Here is a 27,487-nt window from a genome sequence, read left to right on the forward strand (position 1 = left end):
TGCGTTTGTGACCAGATGCATGACAGTCGTGCAGCTTTGCCAGGCACCAGTTTTATTGCCTTTGGTCCTCCTCTACCTTTGTATTGCAGTAAACGTTTGTAAATTAGCTAAAATAACAAAAATATGTGGAAACCCATCTCTGAATGCCTGCAGGCCAGTCAAAAATCCACGTGGGCTGAATTTCCAACTGCCCCACAAAAAGTACACACTTTTTCGTCCTAGAGAGTAACATCCCTCAAAATTGAGGTTTCAGGATCCATTTATCTGTAGGAGTGCTGTTCAAAGCTGATCAGAGAACATAGGAAGGAGCATAAGAACAGGAATAAGCTATCTGGACCCTCTAATCTGTTCCTGCATTCAATGAAATTGTAGCTGATCTTCACCTCAGCTCCATATACTTGTCTTTGCCATATAGCCATCAACTCCTTTGGTCATCGTAACTCAGTTTCTAGCCTCCCTGCACAAACACTCTTCAATCTCAAAGCAAACATAAAAGTATGTGAAGTAAAGAGGTTTTTTAAAAAATTATACCCGTGTACTAAAGGGTTCTATTTCAAGTTTCTAACCAAAATTTTTTTTGGGAAGAATATAGAATAGTCAGCAACCAGTCATGTTACACCTAACCTGGAACTGCTCAATGCCAACACAACCTTCATTTCAACAAATTTCTATATTTACCTCCCTAACTAGGTTTAAATCAAGTTTTGCTAATTACTGAAAATGGGATGTTAATCTGAAACCAGTCATACCACCCACTACTCAAAAGTATCTTGAAGCATACAACTGCAGTTTAAACCAATGTTATCCAGTAGAAATCACTAACTAGCCAGGGGCATTCCTACACAACACTGTTTTAATCACATGCATGAACTTCTTCAGAAAATGCCTTATATAGAAAACCAGTAAATATGCCTCACGTGTATGTTTACTAACCAAGCATCCATTACCATTTGGTGCAAAGTTTTGCAGCCTTTCCTTTTCCTGGTATGGGCTTAGTGCACATCTAATGCTCTTTAGGGAAAGAAATCTGCTATCCTTACCTGGTCTGGCCTACATATGACTCCAGAGCCACAGCAATGTGGTTGACTCTCAAGTGCCCTCCAAGGGCAATTAGGGAGGCGCATCAAATACTGGTCAGCCAGCTACGCCTATATCCCATGAATGAATAAAAAAAATTGCAGAATCTAAGATTTTGCTTATCTCCAAGAAAAAGTTTGACAGCGTCAGAAAGACTGCTGAGAGCAACAGAACCATCCCTGCTCGCCATTCTAGTCATGGTTGGTTGGTGCTTGCTCTTTGCCATGACATGCCCTGCTCTTTATTAATTGGGCTGGCTTCTTTCATTGGCTTGAAGCAACTGAGCCAACTACAATGTTTGTTTCCCTATCCATACTCCAATAGAGCTGAACTTTGTTTTTTTTAAATCAATTTTACACACCACCTCAGCTGATAAACAACAATCAGTAGGCTAGGAAGTAATGCATACACAATGATCAGAAAGACCCCACATTTTGCTTTTCATCTCAACATTTTGTCAACAAGCACACAAAAGTAGTACACGTGCATACGTCATCGAACACGAGTACTGAAATTATATGGACATTGATAGCGTGTATTACTCAGTTTTATCTACCTTTTCATAAACTACCTTTCCACATACTGGATAACATGGGCTAAAAGTTAAACTAAAGCTTATCCCATCTCACTTAAGGAATAAGTTCAACTGTTATTTTGTATAAGTGAAACCATTATTAGAATCAGACTCCAGGGCAGACTGTTGAAGTTGTGTGTGAACTAAGTTAGGACAGTCTCAAACCAGGTCTTAGCGTGTATGGGCCCTGAACCAAAAAAAAATCCCATACCTGACAATTTCACCGAAGGATCTCACCAAGCAGAAATTGTGGATGCAATATATATCTTCAAAAGGGGCTGACTGGAGACCATTGCACAATTAAATAATCACTTTCAGTCTAAGACAATTCTATAAATTATTACTTTTCTGCAGTCCATGTATCAAAGAAATCATCGAAACCCTACAGCACAGAAAGAGGCCATTCGGCCCATCGAGTCTGCACCGACCGCAATCCCACCCAGGCCCTACCCCCTTATCCCTACACATTTACCCACTAATCCCTCTAACCTACACATCTCAGGACACTAAGGGGCGATTTTTGACATGGCCAGTGAACCTAACCCACACATCTTTGGACTGCGGGAGGAAACCGGAGCAGGGCCCAGACTGAAATAATGGGGAAAAATCTGGTGCTGTGTTTATTCATACAAGTGCTTGATTGTAGTCACTGAGATGGTGCAGCACAGTGTTTACACAAACAAGGACTAGATTGTAATAACAGATCTTTCTATGAAATATCCAGTTCCTGCAGGGCAGGAGGAGGCCATTCAGTCCATCCAGACAGATCCTATCCCAGTGTTTACCCTCCCCCTGACCCTGAGCAGTAACTGATCCTGCCCAGTGTCCCTATGCTGCTGATGTTTGGAGAGTGTGAGGAAAGGCTTCCCCCGCAGACACGGGGACAATGTACAGACTCCACACAGACACTGAGCCCAAGGCCGCCAATTGAAGCCGGGGCCTCCCTGACGCTGTGAGAGCGCAGCACCAACCACTGAGCCCCCACCGTGCCGCCTCACAGTGTAACTGGCCATCCCCCCGCCCCCCGCTCTGTTAATATTATAGAGACACGCTGTATTTACACAGTAAATCACCATTTTAATCCTGAAGCTGAATAACAGTGATACCTGGCAACCATCTGAATAGTGAAAATTCAACTCATGTTTCTTTCAGTACATTTCGCATTTGCTCATGGACAACCGAGGGACAATAAATACCGGTCAGCCAGCAACACTCATACCCCACAAATTAATAAAAATGTATTAGATACATATTAGTTTAGACATTAAAAGCTAAGTTTACTACTCATGTTGAATTAATCAGTTTTCAGTGTGGTATTCAAAGGAACAGCTTGTATTTGTATGTTTGGATCCAAATTACTTTTTCTAAAGAACGAGATGGGTAAATGAAAGGAAAGTTTATTCCATGAAAGGTGACACTCAGGAACAAATATAATGAGAAATTAAGAATCTACATGCAATCCTCTCCTATAAGTCAAGTAGACACGATAAACTGAAAATCTAGCATTTGGAAAAAATATTCAGCTAAACTCAAAACAATACACAAGTTACAAAAATTGCTTCTCAGGCCAAAAATCAAAAAGCAGGTTCCACTACAGGGCAGGTCAAATAACAACATGCGACCTACAATATTACATTAAAGAAAGCATTGCCATAAATAAGCACTGATTTAGCAGCAATAGATTTTGTGTTAAATTTTCTTGAATTCATTGGGCCTGTAATTAAACTGGCTTATGGGGACTAGCAAGAGAACATTACATGCTGGGGTATTGAAAAAATGTTTCCCGATGAGCCACCTGCAAGCATTTGAGATAATAAATGCTCTGGAATCAGAGCCAAATTAGATACTTTGGCATAAAAGTGGCTTGACGAAACAAAGTAAGTAGCAATGAAAAATCAAAAATTCCTGTCAGGACGGGAGATCTGGCGAACTGGTGTGGCAACAATAATCTCTCCCTCAATGTCAACAAAAGAGATAGTCATTGACTTCAGAAAGTGTATTGGAGAACATGGCCCTGTCTACATCAATGGGGATGAAGTGGAATTGGTCGAGAGCTTCAAATGTTTAGGTGTCCCAATCACCTACAATCTGTCCACCAATGCCACTAGTTTACTTTATCAGAAGATTAAGGAAATTTGGTATGCCAGCCACAATTCTCATCAACGTTTACAAATGTGCCATAAAAAGCATTATTTCTGGTGTATCACGGATTGATAAGCTCCTGCTCTGTCCAAGGCCGCAAGGGTTATGAATGTAGTCCAGTTCATACTCAAACCAGCTCCCAGCAATTGACACTGTCTACACTTTCTGCTGCCTCGGAAAAGCAGCCAGCATAATCCACGCACCCCAGACATACTCTCTTCCACCTTCCGTTGGGAAAAAAATACAAAAGTCTGAGGTTACGTACCAACTGACTCAAGAATAGCTTCTTCACTGCTGCCATTAGACTTTTGAATGGACCTACCTTGCATTAAGTTAATCTTTTTCTACATCCTATATAAGACTACATTCTGCACTCTCTCCTTTCCTTCTCTATGTATGGCTTTGTCTGTATAGTGCAAAAGAAACAATATTTTTCACTGTATACTAATACGTGTGGCAATAATAAATTAAATCAAATCAGACCAAAAGACTTGGCTCAGTGCATTTCCAAAAATATGTTCTGGCTTTCCTGCTCTTCGCACTATTCATAAATAACATAGAGAGTGTTTCTAATCAATTTATCATATAAAATGGTAGCACTAAGCTGTATGACCAAGATTGCCAGTATTCCAAGTGATTTGAACTAATTAATGTGAAATAAATTTGAATACAAACACAAGTGTAATGCACATCAGAGCAGCAAGAGGAAAGCACAGTGGTAACTTAAAGCGCCAGGGACCCGGGTTCAATTCCAGCCTGGGGTGACTATCTGTGTACAGTTTGCACATTCTCCCCATGTCTGCATGGGTTTCCTCTGGGTGCTCCAGTTTCCTCCCACAGTCCAAAGATGTGTAAGTTAGATTGATTGGCCATGCTAAATTGACCTTGGTGTCAGGGGGATTAGCAGGGTAAATATGTGGGGTTACAGGAATAGGGTCTGGGTGGGATTGTGGTCAGTGTAGACTCAATGGGCTGAATGGCCTCCTTCCGCACTGCAGGGATTCTAAGTATGAATCTTGGGTCACAATGCATGATGACATTGACAGAGGTAGGGGATAAGAGGAGAATTAATGACATCAGAATGTTTTTTCCCACACTGACAAGTGATGTTGAACTGGGTCCTTGTTTTCTACAGCCTCTAGAGTGGGATGCAATACTGTTGTACTGCCCCTCATGTTTTTCTAATAATTCTTTTCGTTGGGCTTTAGCAAACTCTGTAGTGACGAAGGCAGCTTCTAAAGCTTGGGTTATCCATCGTTTGTACAGTGTTTGTACAGATGATGAAAATGTTGTAGAGGTTCTGAATTTTGAAGCCCTTTCGGGAATAAATTTTTGCTAGTTTGAGGCCTCTACAATATGTAACACTTGATTATGACCCAAAAATAAACCACTTTAGTCGTAAAATTTCACAAGTCAAGTGAAAGATGATGAAATTACCACTGCTGAATTCCCTCACTATCAACATCCTGGGGGCTACCACTGACCAGAAACAAAACTGAACTAGCCATATACTGTGGCTACAAGATAAGGTAAGAGCATCAAAATCTTGTGGAAGGTCAGTAATCCCCCGACTCGCCAAAGTCTGTCCAACATCTAAAACGCACAAGGCAAAGAATGTGATGGAATATCCTCCGCTTGCCTGGATGAATGCAGGCCCAACCACATTCAAGAAGCTCCACACCATCCAGGACAAAGCAGCCCACTTGACTGGCACCCTATCCACAAACATTCACTCCCTCCACCACTGAGGCAGTGGCAGCAGTGTGTACCATCTACAGGATGCACTGCAGAAACTTACCAAGCCTTCTCAGAGAGCACCTTTCAAACCCATGACCACCACCATCAAAAAGAACCAGGGCAGCAAACACATGGGAACAGAACCATCTGTGAAGCTCCTCTCCAAGCTGCTCACCAGCCTAACTTGGAAAAATATTGCCCCTTTAATGTTGCTTGGTCAAAATCCTGGAACCCCAGAAAAAATGGAACAAAACTACCAAAGCATCTCACCCATACAAAGTCTTTGCGTTCTTCTCTTCCTTTCCCATTCCTCCCACTATTAATAACCTGGGCTATTTTTAAACTGTGTAAAAGACAAAAGAAGAAGCTATTTAAAACAGATAATGTAACATCTGTTTTTAAAAATATGTACTCTTCCATTTTAGAAGTCTTCATCCAGTTAAGACATTCCTTACAATTTGTAATAGATGCCGAGTAAGCATTCTACTATCCATCCTACCAATGCACACACTCCCTGCAGTTCATATTTAATGGCGGCTAGTCACAAATATCTTTTTAAAAAAAAACTGGTGAATTGCAACTACTTCTTAGCAGCCACACCACCTAATAACAGACCATCTTATTTTAAAACACAAACCTCAGTCCAATTACATAAATCTAAATGGCAATTGCTTCAAATTTGATTTAGATTATTCCATTCAAATAGATCATGCATTAATACTTCATGTGGGGGAAACTGGTCTTATCGTTACAGAAACTAGCAAACTCCATGTAACTTGTGACAGATGTATAAATTAAAATGCTTCCCAGTATAACATAATTAAGATGTACTCAACATAAAAAGACCGAATACAGGCTTGCTTACTGCCTCTATAATACATCCATTCTTAAAAAAAAGAGTGAAGCTATAATTGTTCCTCATAGCAACATTTTTCTTAAATCCACTACAATGAAGTATCTGGGTTCTACAGCCCAGCTGAGATGAGATATTCTTCAGTTGTCAAATAGGTGTATCTTTGCACTTTATCTTTCTGAATGCAGTGTGGTACATCGTGGGAAAATAATTTCCTTTACAACTCAAATGCAGAGCATTATAATTTTGAAGTTTTTTTGAGGGAAAACTGAAAGGAGAGATTACAGCTTCATTGTTCTTTTAAAAAAGGGGATGTATGATAGAACCAATAAGTGTTAGTTGCACTGGGTTGCTCTCATGTGTTAACCAAAATATGGCATCAAGGTAGCATAATGGACAAACAGTGAACAGCATGCAACCTAAAGGTGAAGCAAAGCAATCAGTTTAAGAAAATGATAGGTGCCCATTAAGAAGAAGAAAAACTTTTTCAGATGTTTCAAAAATACCAAACATTGAAACTACCATTATAATAAAATCTAAATTTAACAATTTAGACATCTTAATTTTGAAAGAAATTCCAAAACAATGGAAAATAAACTATCTCCCCATCCAAATTAACATGCTTTCAGTAATGCTTTTACAGAAAATATGTCCACCCACCTAAGAGTGCAGCAAAGATAACAAAGCGACTAGGATTTAGATCCAGTTGCTTGGCAACTTCATGCATCAGGTATTGGTTGGTAGTGAGGCTTTTGCCATTCCGGCTCAGTTTAAGGGCATGGGCACTGAAATAGTACTGGATGTTACACAACGCATAATCTGAGTCATAAGCAAGGAGGCCATGGAAACCATTCTCTCTGCAGAAGGCAATCACTTCCTGATGGTGATCTTCAATGCTCTGCGCAACCTGCAAAATAATCAGACATTTTATGTACACATCACCTGGAATGGACATGAACAGTTAGTAAATTATTGTATGACTAAGTCACAAGGTAATGACGAGATTTTGAAATTGACTATGAAATCATAAACACGTTTTGTAACAACAAATGTGCCTGAGATTCCATAGGCATGACTGTATTTGAATTTAGATTTTTGATACATTACACAGGATATTATGGCAAATAAGCATATATAAACTATTTGTATCCAAAAGAGTTGCACAATAGAGTTTAATACTAAAATGCTACTCAAGAACTTTTCCTCTAGTTCAGCACTTCAACAAAATTAATTGCTCAATTTTCTCCCCAATTTTACAGATCCCCAGGGTCTCAGTAGATTCTTCATCTGACTCAAATAAAATACATCACTGCTAACGGTCACAAGATTAAAAATATAAATCTTCATTTGATTTTCCAATTTCTCCAGCAAAATACTGAATCCTCTATTCACATGGATCCAATTGGAAAGTCAGATAGGGAAAATTAATCCTGCAACTTTTCTCAGTCATGTTCAGTGACATACTCCCAACTTTTGTTTTGCAATGGGCAGGGATGCAAAGTGTGTTGGAGAGAAAAGATAAAAATTATACTTGGGGGAAAATTACGTTGACTGCAATCAATTTGGGTTATTAGCTTTTAAGAACTGCAGTAAGTCATTAACACACATTAACTGTCTGTACTATTTTGTGAAAAAAGATTACTGTATATAGCTTCTTTCATGGATATACTAAAATGCTTTAGAACCCATGAAGTACTTCTCAGTATGGCTGTTATAATGTTGGAAACATTGACAGGCAATTTCAGACAAAGTACACAAATAGCAATAATGACCAGATAATCTGTTTCAGTGATGCTGGTGGATGAGCAAGAAATTGACCAGGGAAAGTCCTCTGTCCTTGTTGCCATAGGATTGGTGGTGTCCAGCTGAGAGGGCAGATGCAGTCAGATTAATGACACATCCTGTCGTTCTGACAGTGCAGTTCTCCTGTAGTACGGCAATGCAGTGCCAGCCTCAATTTTCTGCTCAAATCTCTGGAATGGGACTTGAACCAACCATCTAATGAACTGGAGCCACGAATGATACCACTGAGTCATGGCAGAACAGTTAGATATGTGAATAATGTATGTTAGATGTCCACTGTTTAAAATAACATCATTTAATGAACCAAGTTATTTATTACACAAGAGTCTATGGAGAGACAACATCAACACAAACTCACATCTTAGATTTAAAATAGGTCCGAACATACAAGAGGCCAAATCTTCCTGGAGTGGAACAACTCAACGTACAACATCAATTCGATTTCCTTCTACATCCTTCAGATAATTTTTTTTGCACTATGACTTTCTGGAGTGCAAACTGGGTAATGCTGATATGGCACCTGGGACCTTAGTGAACAGCACATCCCCTTAATGAGATTTAAGGATTGAGCAGAGAGCAGAGAAACGACAGCAAAGGAGAATTAATTAAAGTCAAATCAGGTAGAGAAAGAGAAATATAGAGAGGAAAAGAAAGATTGGATTATGAAAGAGATAAACGACTGAAAGGAAAAGTCAAAAAGAGAAGACATTCCAGAGGGGTCAAGGACAGAATCTCTCACGCTAGAGATAAGGAATAAAGAAGGTCCAATAACATTGATCAGTGTATAATACTAGAGGGAGGCATGTAGAGAAATGAATTTGTAAGAAATTATAGAGAAATACATGAGTTATGGAGTGATTATCATGGGGGACTTAAATTACCCAACTATAGACTGCGATAGGAATTGTGCAAAGGGACAAAAGGAGCGAAATTCTTGGAAGATAATTTTCTTCAACAGTTTGTTTGCGGTCCAACAAGGTACAGTTGGACCTGGCGCTGGGGAATAAGTTGCCCAAGTGGATCAGATATCAGTGGATGAACATTTAGGGTAGTGACCATTTTATCATAAGGTTTAGGTTGGCCATGGAAAAAGTAAACAATCCAGAGCAGGGTAACGAACTGGGAGAAAGCCAACTTTGATAGGATGAAAATGCATCTGAGTCGAGTGAATTGGAATCAAATGTTGTCAAAAAAGATGGTGACTAAACAGTGGGTCACCTCCAAAGAACGTGTATTGCAGGCAATATCCCTTGAAGGCAAAAGGTAGGACAAATAAATCCAGAGTATCCTGGCTGACAAGATACAGTGCTGAGATGAAAAGGAAGAATTGCATATAGAACAGATGTCAGGTAGGCAGTACAATGGAGAATCAGAGTGAATATAAAAGGATCAGAGAGGAAGTGAAAAAACTAAGAAGAAATGCAAAGAGAGAATGTGAAAAGAGACTGGCAGCTAATATAAAAGGGAATCCCAAAGCCTTCTACAAGCTGTTGTTGTTCGTCCATCGTCATCGATGAGGACCTCGACACCATTCGTCATTTTGAGGCTGGTCGCAGTGTGTCCGAAGATGACTGATCAGGCCAATTCAGGCACGGAATGTCCTGGCACATATTGGACAGACATATAGACACTGTAGTTGTTGTGTTGGTAGCTTTGGACTCGCACAGCTCGTGCTTAAATTGTGCTTCAGCAATACACCTTGCTTTGTGAGCTTGACAGCCTTTGTGGATGAGGCAGCACCAGGTAGGGCAGTTTTGTGCCAGCGTTTCCCAGGTGGTCGTATCAAAGTCAAGCGACTTCAGGGAGGCTTTGAGTGTGTCTTTGAAATGTTTCTTCTACCCTCCATGCGAGCGTTTTCCAGCACAGAGTTCCCCAAAAAGGAGCTGCTTGGGTATGCGCTTGTCTGACATACGGATGACATGACCCGCCCACCGGGTTTGAGCTCTCATCAGCGATGTGTGGACTGATGGTAGACTTGCTCTACAGAGAACTTCAGTGTCTGGTACTTTGTCTTGCCATCTGATGCGTAATATTCTGCGAAGACAAGTCACGTGGAAGTGATTGAGCTGTATTGCATGCTTTCGATACACAGTCCAAGTTTCACAGGCGTACAGGAGGGTAGTGAGTACCACAGTGCTGTAGACCTTTGGGTTTGTTGCTGGACTGATTCCTCGACGTTCCCACACAGTGGAGCACAATCTACCAAAATCAGAACTTGTCTTTGCTATCCTGCAGTTAACTTCTGCATCAATAGTCACTGCTTGGGAGAGGGTGCTGCCAAGATAAGAGAACTGGTCCACTACCTGTAGTTTTTGCCCTTTGATTGTGATTATGGGTTCTGTGTACGGTGCATGAGGAGCAGGCTGGTGCATGACTTCTGTCTTTTTAATGTTGATGGTGAGTCCAAAGCCGTGGAAAATTTGTCCATACTGACTTGCATCTCTGGCTCTGAGCGTACAGGGCGCAGTCATTGGCAAAGAGGAAATCTCTCAGAACAGTTTCTTTCACTTTGGTAATAGCTTGAAGTCTCCTCAGGTTGAAAACCTTCCCATCCACTCTGTACTTGAGGCTGATTCCAGCAACACTGTCCTGGAAGGCATCATTCAGCATGCCAGTAAACATCATGCTGAACAGTGTGGGTGCGAGCACACAGCCCAGTTTAACGCCATTAGTGACTGGGAATGCCTCAGAGGATTCTCCGCCATCCAGTACTCTGGCCATCATGGAAACAGCATACCCATCTGAATGAGTGTGTGTGTGTGTGTGTGTGTGTGTGTGTGTGTGTGTGGGGGGGGGGGGGGGGGGGGCGCGAACTTTAACATGATCCTCCACAGGCCTTGTTGGCTTAGTGTCGAAGGCTTTCACGAGGTCAACAAAGGTTGTGTAGAGCTCGCGATTCTGCTCCCGACTCTTCTCCTGAAGTTGGCGCGCAGCAAAAATCACGTCAGTGGTCCCACGATCTTTGCGGAAGCCGCACTGTGACTCTGGAAGCAGGCCCACCTCCAGATGAGTGAAGCAGGGCTCTTGTGAGGTACTTTCCTGTGATGGAGAGCTGCGAGATTCCTCCGTGGTTGTCGCGTACTTGCCGATTGCTCTTCCTCTTGTAGAGGTGTACGATGGAAGCATCTTTAAGTTCCTGAGGAATGGATCCTTGCTTCCAAAAGGACTGGAGCAACTCGGAGCTTCTTGATAGATGCAGGACCAGCAACTTTATAGATCTCTGCGGGCATGGCATCTGCCCCTGGGGCTTTGCCACTGGATAGCTGGCTGACAGCTTTCGTGACAGTCTTCTACAAGCAACTAGCTAATGAAAGGGGGGTTAAAAATAAAGGAGGTTGATTAGGGATTAAAAAGGGGGAGGCGGACTTAATCATGGAAGCAGAAAAAACAGCAGAGCTATTAAGTGAGTATTTCTTTACCAAGGATGAAAATGCTACCATATTGAGGTGAGGGGAGATAGTAACTGATACATTTAAGGAATCAACAACTGAAAAGAGGTGGTGTTAGAAAGGCTATATTTACTTAAAATAAAAAACGTACCAGGACTGAATGTAATGCATCCAAGGCTAAAGGAAAATGAGAATGGAAATTATAGAGGTACTAATGATAATCTTCCAGTCTTCCTTCGACATAAGGATGAGAGAGAGAACTGGACAGTTGCAAATGTTACACCCTTGTTCAAAAAAAGGGTGCGAGGAGAAAACCAGCAACTACAGTCAGTTTAACATCAGTGGTGGGGGAACTTCTGGAAATTAGTCTGGGACAAAATCAATAGTCACATAGACAAGTGCAGTTTAATTAAGAAAGCCAGCATGAATTCATTAAGGACAAGTAACTAACGTGCCTCTTTCTGCACTCTAAAGATTCGGTGGAAAAATAATTTAAAATTTGACATTTGTGAAATGTTTGACAATTTACTGTTCACAGCAATTGCATTAAAGAGTTTAAATTATTACCATTCTGGGCTAGAGGAGTGATTGGTAATGCATTAATAATTGTTACATTATTAAAAGGATATTTATGATCTTAATCACCAACTCTAACTTTCTGCAGTGAGTTTAATGTGCGAATCCAGCAAGTTCTTAAAAATAATGCAAAACTCAGAGACAGGGTGCTACTTGTGTAAAGCAAACATCAGAGCAGTGTAAATTAGCCAGCCAGTGGCTAAATCAATCCCCTCGACTTGCTGGCCAATGTGAGCATTATTAATGGCATAAGTCACTAATGTGCCAATTATTTTTCCAGAATAATTCTGCTCATTACTTCCAAACATGCAAAGTCGCTTTTCTTCAATTTAACTAAAAATGGTTGAATAATTCTGGAAAGCAGAGTAGTGATACATTTAAAAAACCTTGTGATAATAATGGACAACTCTCCGTGGAATATCTCAGTTCCAATCACCACCTCAAGGGCCCAAGCACAAATAGTAATTCAGCCAGTGAAAGGGTACATTAACATGCCACAATTTCTGAAGTCAACGTTTCAAGAAGAACTTTAAAAAAATGAATTAACAAAGGACAACCAATGTTTTCCACAAGATGTACAAACTGCACTACACCTGAAACTGTCCAAAGAATTCTGTAAGTAGGAAGATAGGCCATAGGCATTCAAGATAATCATTACTAGTCTAATCCTGGCCTCATCTGTACTTTCCAGCTGGTTCCTCATAATCCTTGACGCCTCTTTAATTCAAAAACCTATCACATTCTCAAAAAAACTCTAATAAATTTGTCAAAGGCTATTTCCCTTTCAAAATCAATGTTGACTCAGCTTGTGTTTAAGTTCATTTATTAGTGTCAAAAGTATGCTTACAATGACATTACTGTGAAAATCCCCTAGTCAACACACTCGGGCGCCTGTTTGGGTACACTGAGGCAGAATTTAGCAAGGCCGATGTGCCTAACCAGCACAGCTTTTGGACTTTGAGAGGGGAAACTGGAGCACCCAGAGGAAACCTATGCAGACATGGGGAAAACATGCAGACTCTACAGACAGTGATCCAAACTGGAAATTGAACTCGGGTCCCTGGTGCTGTGAGGCAGCAGTGCTAACCACTGTGCTGCCCAACTGATTGTGCCGCTAATTGATTGTATTATGATTTACTAAATGTCCTGCTACTTACTACCTTCTTAATAATGGATTCTCACATTTCCCATTCCCAGTATTATTTGTTAGACTACCCATAGTTTCCAGCTTTCTGTCCCTCTCCAATATTGTGCAGGAGTACAAATTTGCACTTTTCCAATCCGCTGGGACATTTCCAGAATGTAAAAATTTTGATAGATTACAACAAATGTATCTTTTATTTCTATAGCCACTTCTTTTAATATCCTAGGATGCATACCATTAGTCCAGGAGATTTGTCAGCCTTTGGTCCAGTAGGATTGCCGAGTATTTCTTGTTATTGGGATGTTTTTAGTGTTTTCTTGTGATGATAGATACAAAATATTTATTCAAAATCTCCTTGTTTCCTATTGGTTTCCCAAATTCATTCTCAACGTTTACTTTAGATGCTCATTTTACTTACCATATCTGCGACTGCTCCTTATCACCTTAATCAATTTTCCCAGTCCACTTCAACCAACTGTGTTTCAAATCTTTATAACTGCTTTTATTTGAATTTAAGACACTAGCTTCAGACTCAAGTTTCTCACCCTCAAACTGAATGAGACATTAATCATGTTATAATTACTCCTCCCCAGAGGACCCTTTACTATGAGATTATTAATCAATCCTGTCACATTAACAGGTCTGAAATAGCCTGCTCCCCAATTGGTTCTACAATGCATCTCAAATACATTCCATGTTCTCAATGCTACGCTCGTTAATTTGATTCATCCACCATTAATGAAGGTTCAAGCTGCAAATATTGCAATACCTTTCTTATAAATTTAGCCCCTGGTGCCTGTGCCAGTTCTCAGCAACAGCAACTCAATTAAGTCCCACTCCCCCACCTCTGATCCATAGCCCTGCAAATTTTCTCACTTCAAATAATTATCCAATTCCTTTTCCAAAGCCATGATTGAATCTGAATCGATTACTCTCAGGCACTGCAATCCAGATGTTAATAACTCACCGCTTAACAAAAGTTAATGCTGCCATTGTTTCTTTTCCTGGTTACCTTAAACTAGTGTCCTCTGGTTCTTGATCCTTCCCTCCACTAGAACCAGTTTGTCCAGACCCCTCAGGATTTTGAGGACATGTACCAAATTTCCTTTCATGCTTCTCTGCTCCAAGAAAAACAGTCCCAGCTACTCTAATCTATCTACATAACTGCAGTCTCTTATCCCTGGAGACATTCTCACAAATAATCTTGATCTTCTAAGCCAAGATCATTTCTCACTGCTGTCTTGATTTCACCTTTTATCAGTAGAACCACCCGAATTTCTTTTCTTTCTGTCTATTCTTCTCAAATGTCATATACCCCAAATACTCAGTTCCCATCCCAGGTCATCTTGCAACCACATCTCAATAGCGGCTAATGATCATTTACCTTGTCAACAACACTACATGCCACACTACTTCCAATGTGAGGCACCACAAAATTTCCCAGATGAAGGATCCATTTTCTGCCATATGCCCACAGCTGCAGTTACTATAATCATTATGCCTCACTCCCGCTAGCTCTAAGGATCACAGAATCTGCTTTAGTTAGCTTCAGATTAACAGAGGTGGAACTCTGAATGGGAGCAAGAACAACGTGCATCAATTATTAGAAACTTTAACAAAGGCAAATTTATCTGTACAGAAATACCTCAGCGTCAGTTAAGTGGTTACAAAGCTAGGAAAGGATGTGATTACAAATGTCAAAACAAATTCCAAAAATAATCTGAGCACACATGGCCAGAAACGTCAAGAAAAACAAACAAGTAGAGACAAGGATAACAGGAGAATAAAACTAACAGATGAATAGATAGCATGAAAGTAAACAAAGCAAGAAGAAAAATTAACAAATTCAATTTTGGGAATTGGTAGTATTCCATATACAGGACAATAAGCCCTAGAACACAAGTCCCAACAAAAGAATGCAAAAAGTTCAAAAGCAAAAATAACTAGCATTTATGCAGCACCTATGATACAGAAAAATTCCAAAGATGCTGCAGAGGGAACTGAATCTACAGATTGGAAAACATAACACTCCTTTAAAATGACAATGGCAATTTATATTTGCATTGCATCTTTAATGTCAAAAAAAATCACAAAATGCTTCAGAGGTTCAATTATAAAAATGGACGCTGAACCAAAGGAGGATATATTAAAAGAAAATAACAGCTTGATGAAAAGGAACTGGGTTTTAAGGAGGTTTTGAAGAGGAGCCATGAGCTGGAAGCGCAGAGGGAAAGATATCCAGGAAGTGGGACCGAGGTGGCTGAAAGCCAGTGGCGAAGGTCAATGGAAGGAGATTTGAAAGAGGATGCAAATCAAAGTAATGGGGACTTCGGGATGAGGTTCTGAAACACTGGAGTGAAAGGACGTGGAGGGATTTAAACATGAATGAGAATTTTAAATTTGCAACACAGCAGCAAAAGTAAATCAGGGAAGAGGCAATGGATGAGTGGGACACAACACTGGCAGAGTTTTAAATGAGTTTAAGTTGACAGGAGGCAAAGAATGGAAATCTAGCCAGATAAGGTAGTGATAACTGCATTGATAAGGTATCAGCAGCAGATGGACAAGGCACACAATGTCAAAAATATCAATGATCCGCAGACATTTCAAAGGGCTGATACTATTACGTGGTTCCTCATGAGCAGAAATGTGACACTACAGAACAACTTACCACACACTCATACTTCTTTTGCGCAAACAACAGCAACTTACATATGCTTGTAAGTCCCTTTAACATAATAAATCATTCAAAAGCAGTTCAAAGCAGCACTGTAAAAAAAAGTCAAGAACTAATTTCTGCCACTGTAAACAAAATTACTGCAACAAAACTGAAATCTTGCGGTTAATCTCATAAGTTAACCTCTGAAGATCTACTGACTAGGCTTTCCTACTGCTTTTGACTGTGGCAGAAACAAAACAAACTGTAGCTAGAAAAAAAAAGTTGCAGCCAAACTTAATCAACTCCACTGTGCTACTCTTAGCTCAACCTCAATTTCTCAGAGCTCTCAGTAAATATCCTGTGGCTCCATTTGCCAATGCACCATATACATCATAATTTTACACCTGTTTACACCATTGTTACTATTACAAGTCCAATCATCTAATCAGTCAAAGGTAGCCTTGACATATTTACTCTGATTGACAATCACAGTACCAGTGTCTTTGGTTGACTGATCAGCTGATAAGCATAACCACTTGGACAACAGCCTGCAATAAAATTCTCATTTCATCCTTGCCTAGAAAATCTCACCAAAGCCCAAAGGACACTTTAAATCAAATTTAATAACTTAGTGAAAACGACAGGGCTTAATCCAGAATACTCTTTCAAAGCAGCACATTTTTGTAGATACAACAGATAACTGTAAAGTAATTTAGCAATTACAAGGTTAAAAGTCATTTTTTAATACAGAATTTCTATATCCGAACATAGTTTTTTAAAAACAGTGTAATTCCTCACAAATTACTGTTAGAGAATTTTGAATCAATTGAAATTGTATTACTTACTTTAAACTTGGGAAGTTTTAGGTTAAATCTCCCAAGTCCAATATTTGGTGAACATTTAAAATTTATCAACTTGGTACTATTTCACACGCTTGAACTTTGCCTGAAATGTTAATTACAAACCAGGATTTGAAAAAGACAGACGATTAATAGATCTGTGATGCTGCTCAAAGTCTGAAGATACATAGTTTCGTAATGGGTTGCATATGCCAAACAGCACATAAATATCAGGGTGGCGGGTTAAATGATAGAAGTTCGATCTTTATTCATTGGTATTTTGAAATTTGTTTTGGGAATAGAATAATGGAAAGTAGAGGAACTCAATGAAGACTATTAAAATTAATGATATACAAAATTAAGTATAACCCATGCATTTAGCCATAAAATCAAAAATACAGAGAAAAGTTGTGCCTTTTGAAGTCAGATAGCTGGTAATATATAGTGCTAAATAGGGCGAGTGGGGTTGGCCTTTTCTTTAGTATTGTAAAATCATATGATCATACGGTGCAGAAGGAGGCCATTTGGCCCATCGAGTCTGCACCAACCACAATCCCACCCAGGCCCTGTAACCCCATGCATTAATCCTAGTTAGTCTCCCTGACACTAAGGGGCAATTTGACATGGCCGATCCGCCTAATCTGCATACCTTAGGACTGTGGGAGGAAACCCATGCAGACGGGGAGAATGTGCAAACTCCACACAGAAACTCAAGCTGGGTGTTGAACCTGGGTCCCTGGCACTGTGCTAAATACTGGGTCATCATGCTGCCCCATGTAAAGCGATAGAGCTGGGATCTGGCACAATTGGGGGAAGAGATCTTGAAGTCTTGCAACACTGCATGTGATTGCTAACATTTCCTCGCATGAGAGGACCCTCTGGCCTGTCACCATCATGGAGATTGGGAGAACTAGAGAGAGGAAAGCAGTGTAAAAACATAAAATGCTAGAAACACTCAGCACTTCTGGCAGCATCTGTGGAGAGAGAGAGAGAGAAACGAAGTTTGCTTCCTGCCAGTCCTGCTATTTCCAGCATTTTCAGTTATTATTAAGGTTTCCACCATCTGCATTATTTTGCTTTTGTCTGAGGGGAATATAGCAATTGTCTTATTGGTGGACCTCTTGTACCTATCCACAATGAAGAAATCACTGATTCCAGATCAGTCAACACGGGCTTGTATCTCTCCAGAAGTTCTTTGAACAAAAAAAAATTGGTTTTGTATGCTGATATTGCGCCTTTAAAAAATATATTTACATTATGTCTCGTGTAAGAGGCATAGCCCATGCAGCTCCATGCTGAGATTGCAAGATGACAACTCATTTAAGCTCATGGTATGTTTGTCTAAACAGAGTTAATGTATTTATGTTTACTTGGTTTTTCCCCTGGGGTTTCATAGTAGAGTTTTGATTAGGTTCACTCATAGAGACAGAACCATGTGCCTAATGGGAGATTTAAGCTTTCACGGAAAAACATATTTTTCTTCCTTTTTTTAAAACAGTCTGTGTCTGGTTCTGAAAACAGCAAGATCTGTCTTTGGGGGTTGTCTGGGAGCTCCAGGGCTGGCAACTTAAGTACCAACACTGAAGCCTGTATTTTGCTAACTGATTTTGAAGGAGTTTAAGTCTGTAAGAGGAATATTGTTTAAATTGGAACTTATGGGGATAGATTAGCAGTTAAGAATTGTGCCTTGTCAGATTTTAAGCATTGCTCAATTATTAAGTGTTAAGCTAATTCAATTGTTATAGTTAAAGTTTTGACAAATAAAGCTTGTTTTGATAAAAGCTTCCTAGTGTGCCAGTAGGATCGTGTCTGGAGTGAAACATTTTCATATGTCAAAATAGCAAATTGTTGGGGTCTCATCTGACTTCATAACGTACATTGGGGTTTCTGATCTGTACCCTAACATTGTCCAAAGTTGTTTCTGATGGCCTCTGTGTCACCAACTTATCTAAAACATGTCAACATCAGAATGTTTACAGCTCTAATAAATCTAGTGATGTAATCTTGATTTCTCAGAATTGTTCAGAAAACACGAATTAGGATGAAGATGACGCTGTTCCTACAGTTATCAGTAATTAAAACACCTACATTTTCTAACTATATAAAAATGACTAATAGCATCTGATCTTAAAGTCGCAATTGATTCCTGTAATATTTGTCACACCTTCCTTAATATTCCTGTCTGAAAACACCATTTTCAAAATCATACAGAATTATAATGTTAAGTCTTACATATGGAAGAATCCCTACAGAGCAGAAGGGGGCCATTTGGCCCATCAAGTCTGCACTGACTCTCCAATAGAACATCTTAACCATATTAACGATTTGGATGAGAATTCAGTAGGCAGTTGATACCAAGATTGGTGGTATTGTGGACAGTGAAGAAGGTTATCTAGGATTGCAACGGGATATTGATCAATTGGGTCAGTGGGCTTATGAACGAATGATGGACTTTAATTTAAATAAATGTGAGGGGATGCATTTTGGTCGACTGAACCAGGGCAAGGCTTACTCAGTTAATGGTAGGCTGTTGGGAAGAGTTACAGAACAAAGATCTAGGGGTATAGGTTCATTGCTTCTTAAAAGTGGAGTCACAGGTGGACAGAGTAGAGCAGAAGGCATTCAGCATGCTTGGTTTCATTGGTCAGAACACTGAATACAGGAGTTGGGATGCCTTGTTGAAGCTGTACAAGACATTTGTAAGGCTATGCTTAGAATACAACGTATAGTTCTGGTCACCTTATAGAAAGTTTATTATTAAACTAGAAAGAGTGCAGAAAAGATTTACCAGGATGCTACTGGGACTTGATGGTTTGAGTTACAAAAAGACGCTGGATAGAATGGGACATTTTTCCTCTGGACGGAGGCAGCTTAGGGGTGATCTTATAGAGGTCTGTAAAATAATGAGGGGCACAGATCAGCTAGATAGTCAATATCTTTTCCCAAAAGTAGGGGAGTCTAAATCTACAGACATAGGTTTAAGGTGAGAGGAGAGATACAAAAGGGTCCAGAGGGGCAATTTTTTCACTCAGAGTGGCGTGTGTCTGGGATAAGCTGCCGGAGGTAATAGTAGAGGCAGATACAATTTTGTCTTTTAAAAAGCATTTAGACAGTTACATGGGTAAGATGAGTATAGAGGGATATGGGCCAAACACGGGTAACTGGGACTAGCTTAGGGGTTAAAAAAAGGGACGACATGAACAAGTTGGGCCAAAGGGCCCGTTTTCATGCTGTAAACCCCTATGATTCAATGAGGCCCACCCCATTCCCATAATCCCATGTATTTACCCCCGAATTTACATATCTTTGGACTCTAAAGGCCAATTTAGCATGGCCAATCCACCAATCAGCAATTCCTCATGATTACTTTTCCATTCATTATTAAACTGCTGATTGGTAATACAGAATTTATATATTACTGAAGAGATAGACTTTTTTTTCACTTTTAAAAATTACTCACCTCAGAGAATCGAACTCATTGTTCCTTGGGAGCACATCAGAGAGGGAGAGACTGGTGAGAGGAGAGCTGGTGAGTAAGTTACTGTGTTTCTTTTTTTAAACTAATGTCTCTAGCTTTTTTTATTTTAAACCAGATACAGGAAGTGGTCATAGGGAAGTAGTTTTTTCCCCCTCGGGAACCCCATAAATTGGAAAGGTGAAGAAACCCGATACTCTACACAGGTAGAGTATCCCACCCCTCCCTCCTCCTCCAACCTAAAAAAGAGGGAGAGAGAGGGGCTCTGAGTGAGAGCAGGTAAGTTTGTTTTTGTGTGAGCTGTAAGGGCTTTGGCTCAGAGGGCCAAAACAAAAAGGATGAGGCAAGGTAAGTTTATAAGTTTTTTATTACTTTTTTCGCTGTATTTCTAAAAAGGGCAAGTATGAGTGTGAGGTCAATACGTTGTTGCCGATGCAATATGTGGGAGGTCTTGGAGGCTCCTGGTCTCCCAGACATCCATACCTGTGCTTGGTGTGTGGAGCTGCAATCCCTACGGGACCTGATAAAGGAACTGGAAATGCAGCTTGTGGACATTCGTCTCATTAGAGAGAATGAGGAGATAATTGATAGGACCCATCGGCAAGTGGTCACACCAGGGCAACGGGAAGGTGGAACGTGGGTAACTATTAGGAAGGGGAAACCTCAGGTGATGGAGAGCACGCCGGTGGGTGTCCCCCATCAAAATAAGTACACCTGCCTGAGTACCACTGGGGGGGACAGCTCATCTGGAGGAGGAAGCAGTGGCCAGCTCTCTGGAGCTGAGCCAGTACTTCAAAAAACTAAGAAAGAGAGCAGCAAGGCAGTACTAACAGGGGACTCCATAGTGAGGGGTTCAGACAGGCATTTTTGCGGACGCAGACGGGAGTCGCGGATGGTGGTTTGTCTCCCTGGAGCTGGGATCCAGGATGTCTCTGGACGTGTCCCAGACATCCTGAGAGGGTGAAGAACCGCAGGTTGTGGTTCATATAGGAACTGCTGACATAGGCAGGAAGAGGGAAGCAGTCATGAAAAGGGATTATAGGGAACTGGGTAGGCAGCTGAGAAAGAGGAATGCGAAGGTAGTAATCTCAGGATTGCTGCCTGCGCCGCGGGAGAATGAGAGCAGGAATGGAATGAGGTGGAGGGTGAATGCGTGGCTGAGGGACTGGAGCAGGGGGCAGGGATTCCGGTTCATAAGAACATAAGAAATAGGAGCAGGAGTAGGCCATCTAGCCCTTCGAGCCTGCCCCGCCATTCAATAAGATCATGGCTGATCTGTCGTGGCTCAGTTCCACATTCCCGCCCTCTCCCCATAACCGTTAATCCCCTCTCTTATCAAAAACCCATCAACCCGCATCTTAAAAACATTTAGGGGCAGGTGTGACCTATACAGTAAAGACGGGTGGCACTTGAATCCCAGGGGGACCAATATCTTGGCGGGAAGACTGGCTAGGGCTACTGGGGGGACTTTAAACTAGAAAGGTTGGGGGGAGGGAACAGAGATGAGGAGACTGAGACCGAGGAGGTTAGCTCCCGGGTAGGGAAGGACAGTAGACAGTATGAGAGACAGGTTAGACGGGTGGTGGAGAAGAGAAATGTCTAGACCGAGGGGCTGAGGTGTGTCTATTTTAATGCCAGGAGTGTAGTAAATAAGGTAGATGAGCTTAGGGTGTGGATTGCTGCTTGGGAATGTGATGTGGTGGCCATTACAGAGACTTGGATATCTCAGGGACAGGACTGGGTGCTTCAGGTGCCAGGATTCAGATACTTCAGTAAGGACAGGGTTGGGGGCAAAAGAGGTGGTGGAGTGGCACTGTTGATCAGGGACAGTGTCATGGCTGCAGAGAAGGAGGATGCCGTGGAGGGACTGCCTACAGAATCATTGTGGGTGGAAGTTAGGAACAGCAAAGGGTCGATAACTTTGCTGGGTGTTTTCTATAGGCTGCCCAATAGTGACAGGGAAGTTGAGGTGCAGATAGGGAAACAGATCCTAGAGAGATGTAGTAATAACAGAGTTGTCGTGATGGGAGACTTTAATTTCCCAAACATCGACTGGAATATCCTAAGGGTAAGGGGTTTGGATGGGGAGGAGTTTGTTAGGTGTGTTCAGGAGGGTTTCCTGACACAGTACTTGGATAAGCCTACGAGAGGAGAGGCTGTACTTGACCTGGTGCTGGCTAATGAACCAGGACAGGTGACGGATCTCTCAGTAGGAGAGCATCTTGGGGATGGAGATCATAATTCTATCTCCTTCACGATAGCATTGGAAAGAGATAGGATCAGGCAGGCTAGGAAGGTGTTTGTCTGGAGTAAGGGGAAATATGAAGGCATCAGGCAGATAATTGGATGAATAAACCAGGAGGCATTCTTGGGGAAAAGTACAGAAGAAAGGTGGCGGATATTCAAGGAATGTTTGACTGGAGCTCCGCATGATAACATTCCGATGAGACAAGGAGGTTTTGGTAGGGCGCGGGAACCATGGTGCACGAAGATTGTGGAGAACCTAGTCAGGAAGAAAGGAAAGGTGTATAAAAGATTCAGAGAGCTAGGAGATGTTAAGGATCTAGAGGAGTATAAGGCTTGTAGAAAGGAGTTTAAAAAGGAAATGAGGAGAGCTGGAAGGGGTCATGAGAAGGCCTTGGCGGGTAAGATTAAGGAGAATCCCAAGGCCTTCTACAAATATGTAAAAAGTAAAAGGATGAGAAGGGAAGGGATAGGGCCTATAAAAGGTGAAGGGGGAAAAGTCTGTGTGGAACCGGAAGAAATGGCAGAGGTGCTTAATGAGTACTTTGCCTCGGTATTCACAGTGGGAAGTGATCTGGAAGGTTGTACTACAGGTTTGCAGCAGTCTGAAAAGATTGAGTATGTGGGTGTTAAGGAAGAGGATGTGTTAGAACTTTTAAACTCCATCAAGATAGATAAGTTGCTGGGACCAGATGGGATGTACCCCAGGTTACTGTGGGAGGTGAGGGAAGTGATTGCAGAGCCCCTGGCGATGATCTTTGTGTCGTCGATGGAGACAGGAGAGGTTCCGGAGGATTGCGGATGTGGTTCCTATTTTCAAGAAAGGGAACAGGGATAGCCCGGGAAATTACCGACCGGTGTGTCTGACCTCAGTGGTTGGTAAGTTGATGGAGAGGCTTCTGAGGGACAAGATTTATAAGCGTTTAGAGAAGTTTAGAACGATCAGAAATAGTCAACATGGTTTTGTCAAGGGCAGGTCGTGCCTTACGAGCCTAGTTGAGTTCTTTGAGAATGTGACTGAGCACACTGATGAAGGAAGAGCGGTAGACCTGGTTTACATGGACTTCAGCAAGGCGTTTGATAAGGTCCCCCATGCAAGACTTCTTGAGAAGGTGAGAGGGCATGGGATCCAGGGGGCTTTGGCCTTGTGGATCCAGAACTGGCTTGCCTGCAGAAGGCAGAGAGTGGTTGTGGATGGGTCTTTTTCTGCATGGAGGTCGGTCACCAGTGGAGTGCCCCAGGGATCTGTTCTAGGACCCTTGCTGTTTGTCATTTTCATAAATGACCTGGATGAGGAAGTGGAGGGATGGGTTAGTAAGTTCGCAGATGATACGAAGGTTGGTGGTGTTGTGGATGGTCTGGAGGGATGTCAGAAGTTGCAGCGGGACATAGATAGGATGCAAGACTGGGCGGAGAAGTGGCAGATGGACTTCAACGCAGATAAATGTGTACTGGTCCATTTTGGCAGGACCAATGGGATGAAGGAATACAATATCAAGGGTAGGAGTCTTAGCTGTGTTGAAGAGCAGAGGAATCTTGGGGTCCGGGTCCACAGGACTCTTAAATCGGCCTCGCAGGTGGAGGATGTGGTCAGGAAGGCGTATGGTGTACTGGCCTTCATTAATCGAGGGATTGAGTTTAGGAGTCAGGAGGTATTGCTGCAACTTTATAAGACCCTTGTCAGACCCCACTTGGAGTACCGTGCACAGTTCTGGTCACCTCACTATAGGAAGGACGTGGAAGCTATTGGAAGGGTGCAGAGGAGATTTACAAGGATGTTGCCTGGATTGGGAGGCATGCCTTATGAAGATAGGTTGAGGGAGCTGGGACTCTTCTCCCTGGAGAGACGAAGGTTGAGAGGCAACCTGATAGAGGTTTATAAGATGTTGAGTGAGAATCCACCCTATCTATTCCTGAGGCTATTTCCCAGGGCTGAAATTGTCGCTACGAGAGGACACAGATTTAAGGTGCAGGGAAGCAAGTACAGAGGAGATGTTAGGGGTAAGTTTTTCACTCAGAGGGTGGTGAGTGAATGGAATCGGCTGCCGTCAGTGGTGGTGGAGGCGAACTCGCTGGGGTCTTTTAAAAGACTTCTGGATGAGTATATGGGATCTAATGGGATTGGGGGTTATAGATAGGTCTATGGCTTAGTAGGTATAGAAGTGATCGGCGCAACTAGTGGGCCAATGGGCCTGAATGTGCTGTAGTGTTCTATGTTGCAGAAGCTTTTTATTTTGCACGCATCAGGACAAATGCAAGGATGCCAATTTCAAAGAATCACAACAACTTGGCTGCAGGCTATTTTCGCCAGCATAACAGTAAATCGCCTCAAGCCATACCAATGCAATAAAGTAAAATGAATGTAAATCAAGACCAAAAATTAAGTATTAATGTAGGTACACAGTTTACAGTGACTTGATGCAATAATTTCTAAAATTGAAAATGAGATTTTCAGTTTTTGCATAACAAAAGATCATGATTGAAGCCTAAGAGAGAAGCAAATAATAAGGTTCATTTTTATTTACCCGTGACAGCAACTGCAATGGGATGGGTGGATTCCACTGCCGTATTTTCATCTGATTTTATACCTGGCTGTCTTGGATACAGCATTCAAGTTGAATGTACAATATTCAACTCGAACTCCCTCCCCTGCAGCCCTGTGGGTGTGCCTATACCTTAGAGACTGCACGGTTCAACAAGACAGCTCACCATCACCTTCTCCAGGGAAACCAGGGATGGGCAATAAATGCAGGTATAGCCAGGGATGCCCACATCCCATAAATGAATTTTCTTTAAGTGTTCGTTAGGTGAAAAATGTTTTCAAGGCTTTAAAAATTGGTTTGTAAACAAAATGGAAATTACATGTCAAATGTCAAAATAACTAGCTGGAATTCAATACTGAAGCATCAACTTCATTTGTCCTACTAGATTAACAGAACTTCAGCCTCCAAAATTTTGTTATGTCAGCAAAACAGATCAACATTCTAACATTACATTATCTTTAAAAAAAAATCATGATCTAGGGTTACAATTCTAAAGCTTCGGTTTACCAATTCAAGACTTATATATATATTTAAAAAAAAGCAATCTACTATTCTCTCAGGTAGAATACATTAGGGAGATGGCATAGTGGTAATGTTACTGGACCAGTAATCCAGAACAAATGCTCTGGAGACATTAGTTCAAATCCCCTGGAGACATTAGTTCAAATCCCACCATTGAAACTGCAGGGAATTTGAATGTAAATAACAAATCTGGAATAAAATGCTATCCTCATTGTTATTAATCATGAAAATATCAGATTGTCGTAAAACGCCATTTGGCTCATTAATGCCCTTCAGCTGAGGATATCTGTTGTTGCCCTTACCTGGTCTGCTCAACATGTGAATTCAGACCAACATCAACGTGGTTGACATTTAACTGCCTTCTGAAAGCCACTCAGTTGCACGGCAGTTAGGGATAGTTGTGACTAAGTGGGCAAAGTAAGGAGATTCCAGGTAAGACAGAAAGTGATAGTCCACAGAAACTGATTCCATAAAACTGGTACAATTAATTTTTGCTACCCATGAGACGGTTAAATATTGCTGTTAGAAGGAAAGTCAGAAAGCTGACCATGGCAAATTGGAGCATGTACTTGTCCAAAAGCTGGAAATGGATTGGAGGTGTAATGTGGTGCTTGTAGGAGATTCAGTAGAGAATGGACCTATAGCCCCATATACATGTCTACCTGGTCTGGTGCCAGATCCTGCCTGGCGAACATCAATGAATCTTAGGTGATGGGTATCTAGGATGTTATCTATATGGAAGGCATTTGATAAAATCCCTCATAACAGGCTATTAGTTAAAGTTGGAAGCTCTTGAAATTGAAGACAAATGATTAAAATGATTGGGAAATTAACTAAGCGGCAGAGTAAGGATCACGGACTGGTACTCCGTACCAGTTTTTCATGATTATTAACAATGAGGATAGAATATGACTATTGATGCCCTTAAGAGGGTTTGCATCTATTTGTATCCTTCATTAAGTATCTCAAACTATTCACCATATTTGTTATTCACTTAAGATAATGGGAAACAATGCCACAAACCAAGTTTGCAGATAACACAAGGACTGACAGTGTTGTAAGACATGTAGATAGTAGCATTAAATTAGGATATTAGAAGGATATGACTTGGCAAAAATGCAGCAAATGGAATTCGAAGTTGGCAAATGTAAAGTCATCTAATTTGGACCTAACGAATGGAACAAGATACTTTCTAAATAATGTAATGTTAAAATCAACGGCAACCCAAAGAGACATGAAAGCCCTTGTACATAGATTAAAAAATCATGAACGGGTGCAGAAAATTATCAAAAGAGTAACTGAAAGCTGGCCTTTAAAGCTATGGAAACAAGAGGATACAAGTCACACTGCAGCCATACAAAAATTAGGTCACACCTGAAGTACTATGAGCTGTTCGGGAGCACCACAACATAGGCCAGAGGTCTTGGAAAGAATGCAGTACACATTAACCAAATGCTACCTGGATTCCTAGCATCAAATTACGAAAATATATCATATAAACTTCCATTGTATTCCCTCAAATTGATATGGTTAAGGAATGATTTGATCAACAAGTGGCCAAATTTCATTCCAACTCACTTTTCAAGTTTGCTGATGACACCACCGTAATGAGTCAGATCTCAAATAATGACAAGATGAAGTACAGGAAACAGATAAGAGAATCTGCTTAAATGGTGTGACGACAACAATCTTTCCCTCTATGAAGGAACCAGCCATCGACTTCAGGGAACATAGTGAAGGACAAGCTAATGTCTACATCAATGGTGATGAAGTGCAGATGTCTGAAAGCTTCACGTTTCTAAATGCTTTCAGAACACCAACGAAACATCCTGGTCCCTCCATGCCGATGTTATAGTTAAAGAAGTGCACTAATGTCTCTGTTTTCTTAGAAGGCTAAGGAAATTCAGCAT

At 41.2% G+C, this 27,487-nt stretch overlaps 1 protein-coding gene across 3 annotated transcripts in view; it reads right to left on the minus strand.

The window, feature by feature from the left end:
• LOC145337544 (constitutive coactivator of PPAR-gamma-like protein 1 homolog) overlaps positions 1-27,487 on the minus strand; it is a 124,670-nt gene that overhangs the window by 85,510 nt on the left and 11,673 nt on the right. For all 3 annotated transcript variants that reach the window (XM_080182346.1, XM_080182340.1, XM_080182354.1), the window contains exon 2: positions 7,044-7,290. In XM_080182346.1, coding sequence (XP_080038472.1) covers positions 7,044-7,290 — 247 coding nt within the window. The remainder of the gene's footprint in view (positions 1-7,043; positions 7,291-27,487) is intronic.

The sequence above is a fragment of the Carcharhinus amblyrhynchos genome, chromosome 3 (genome assembly GCF_965287045.1).
Source record: "Carcharhinus amblyrhynchos chromosome 3, sCarAmb.v2.hapA, whole genome shotgun sequence".
Taxonomy (NCBI): Eukaryota; Metazoa; Chordata; class Chondrichthyes; order Carcharhiniformes; family Carcharhinidae; genus Carcharhinus; species Carcharhinus amblyrhynchos.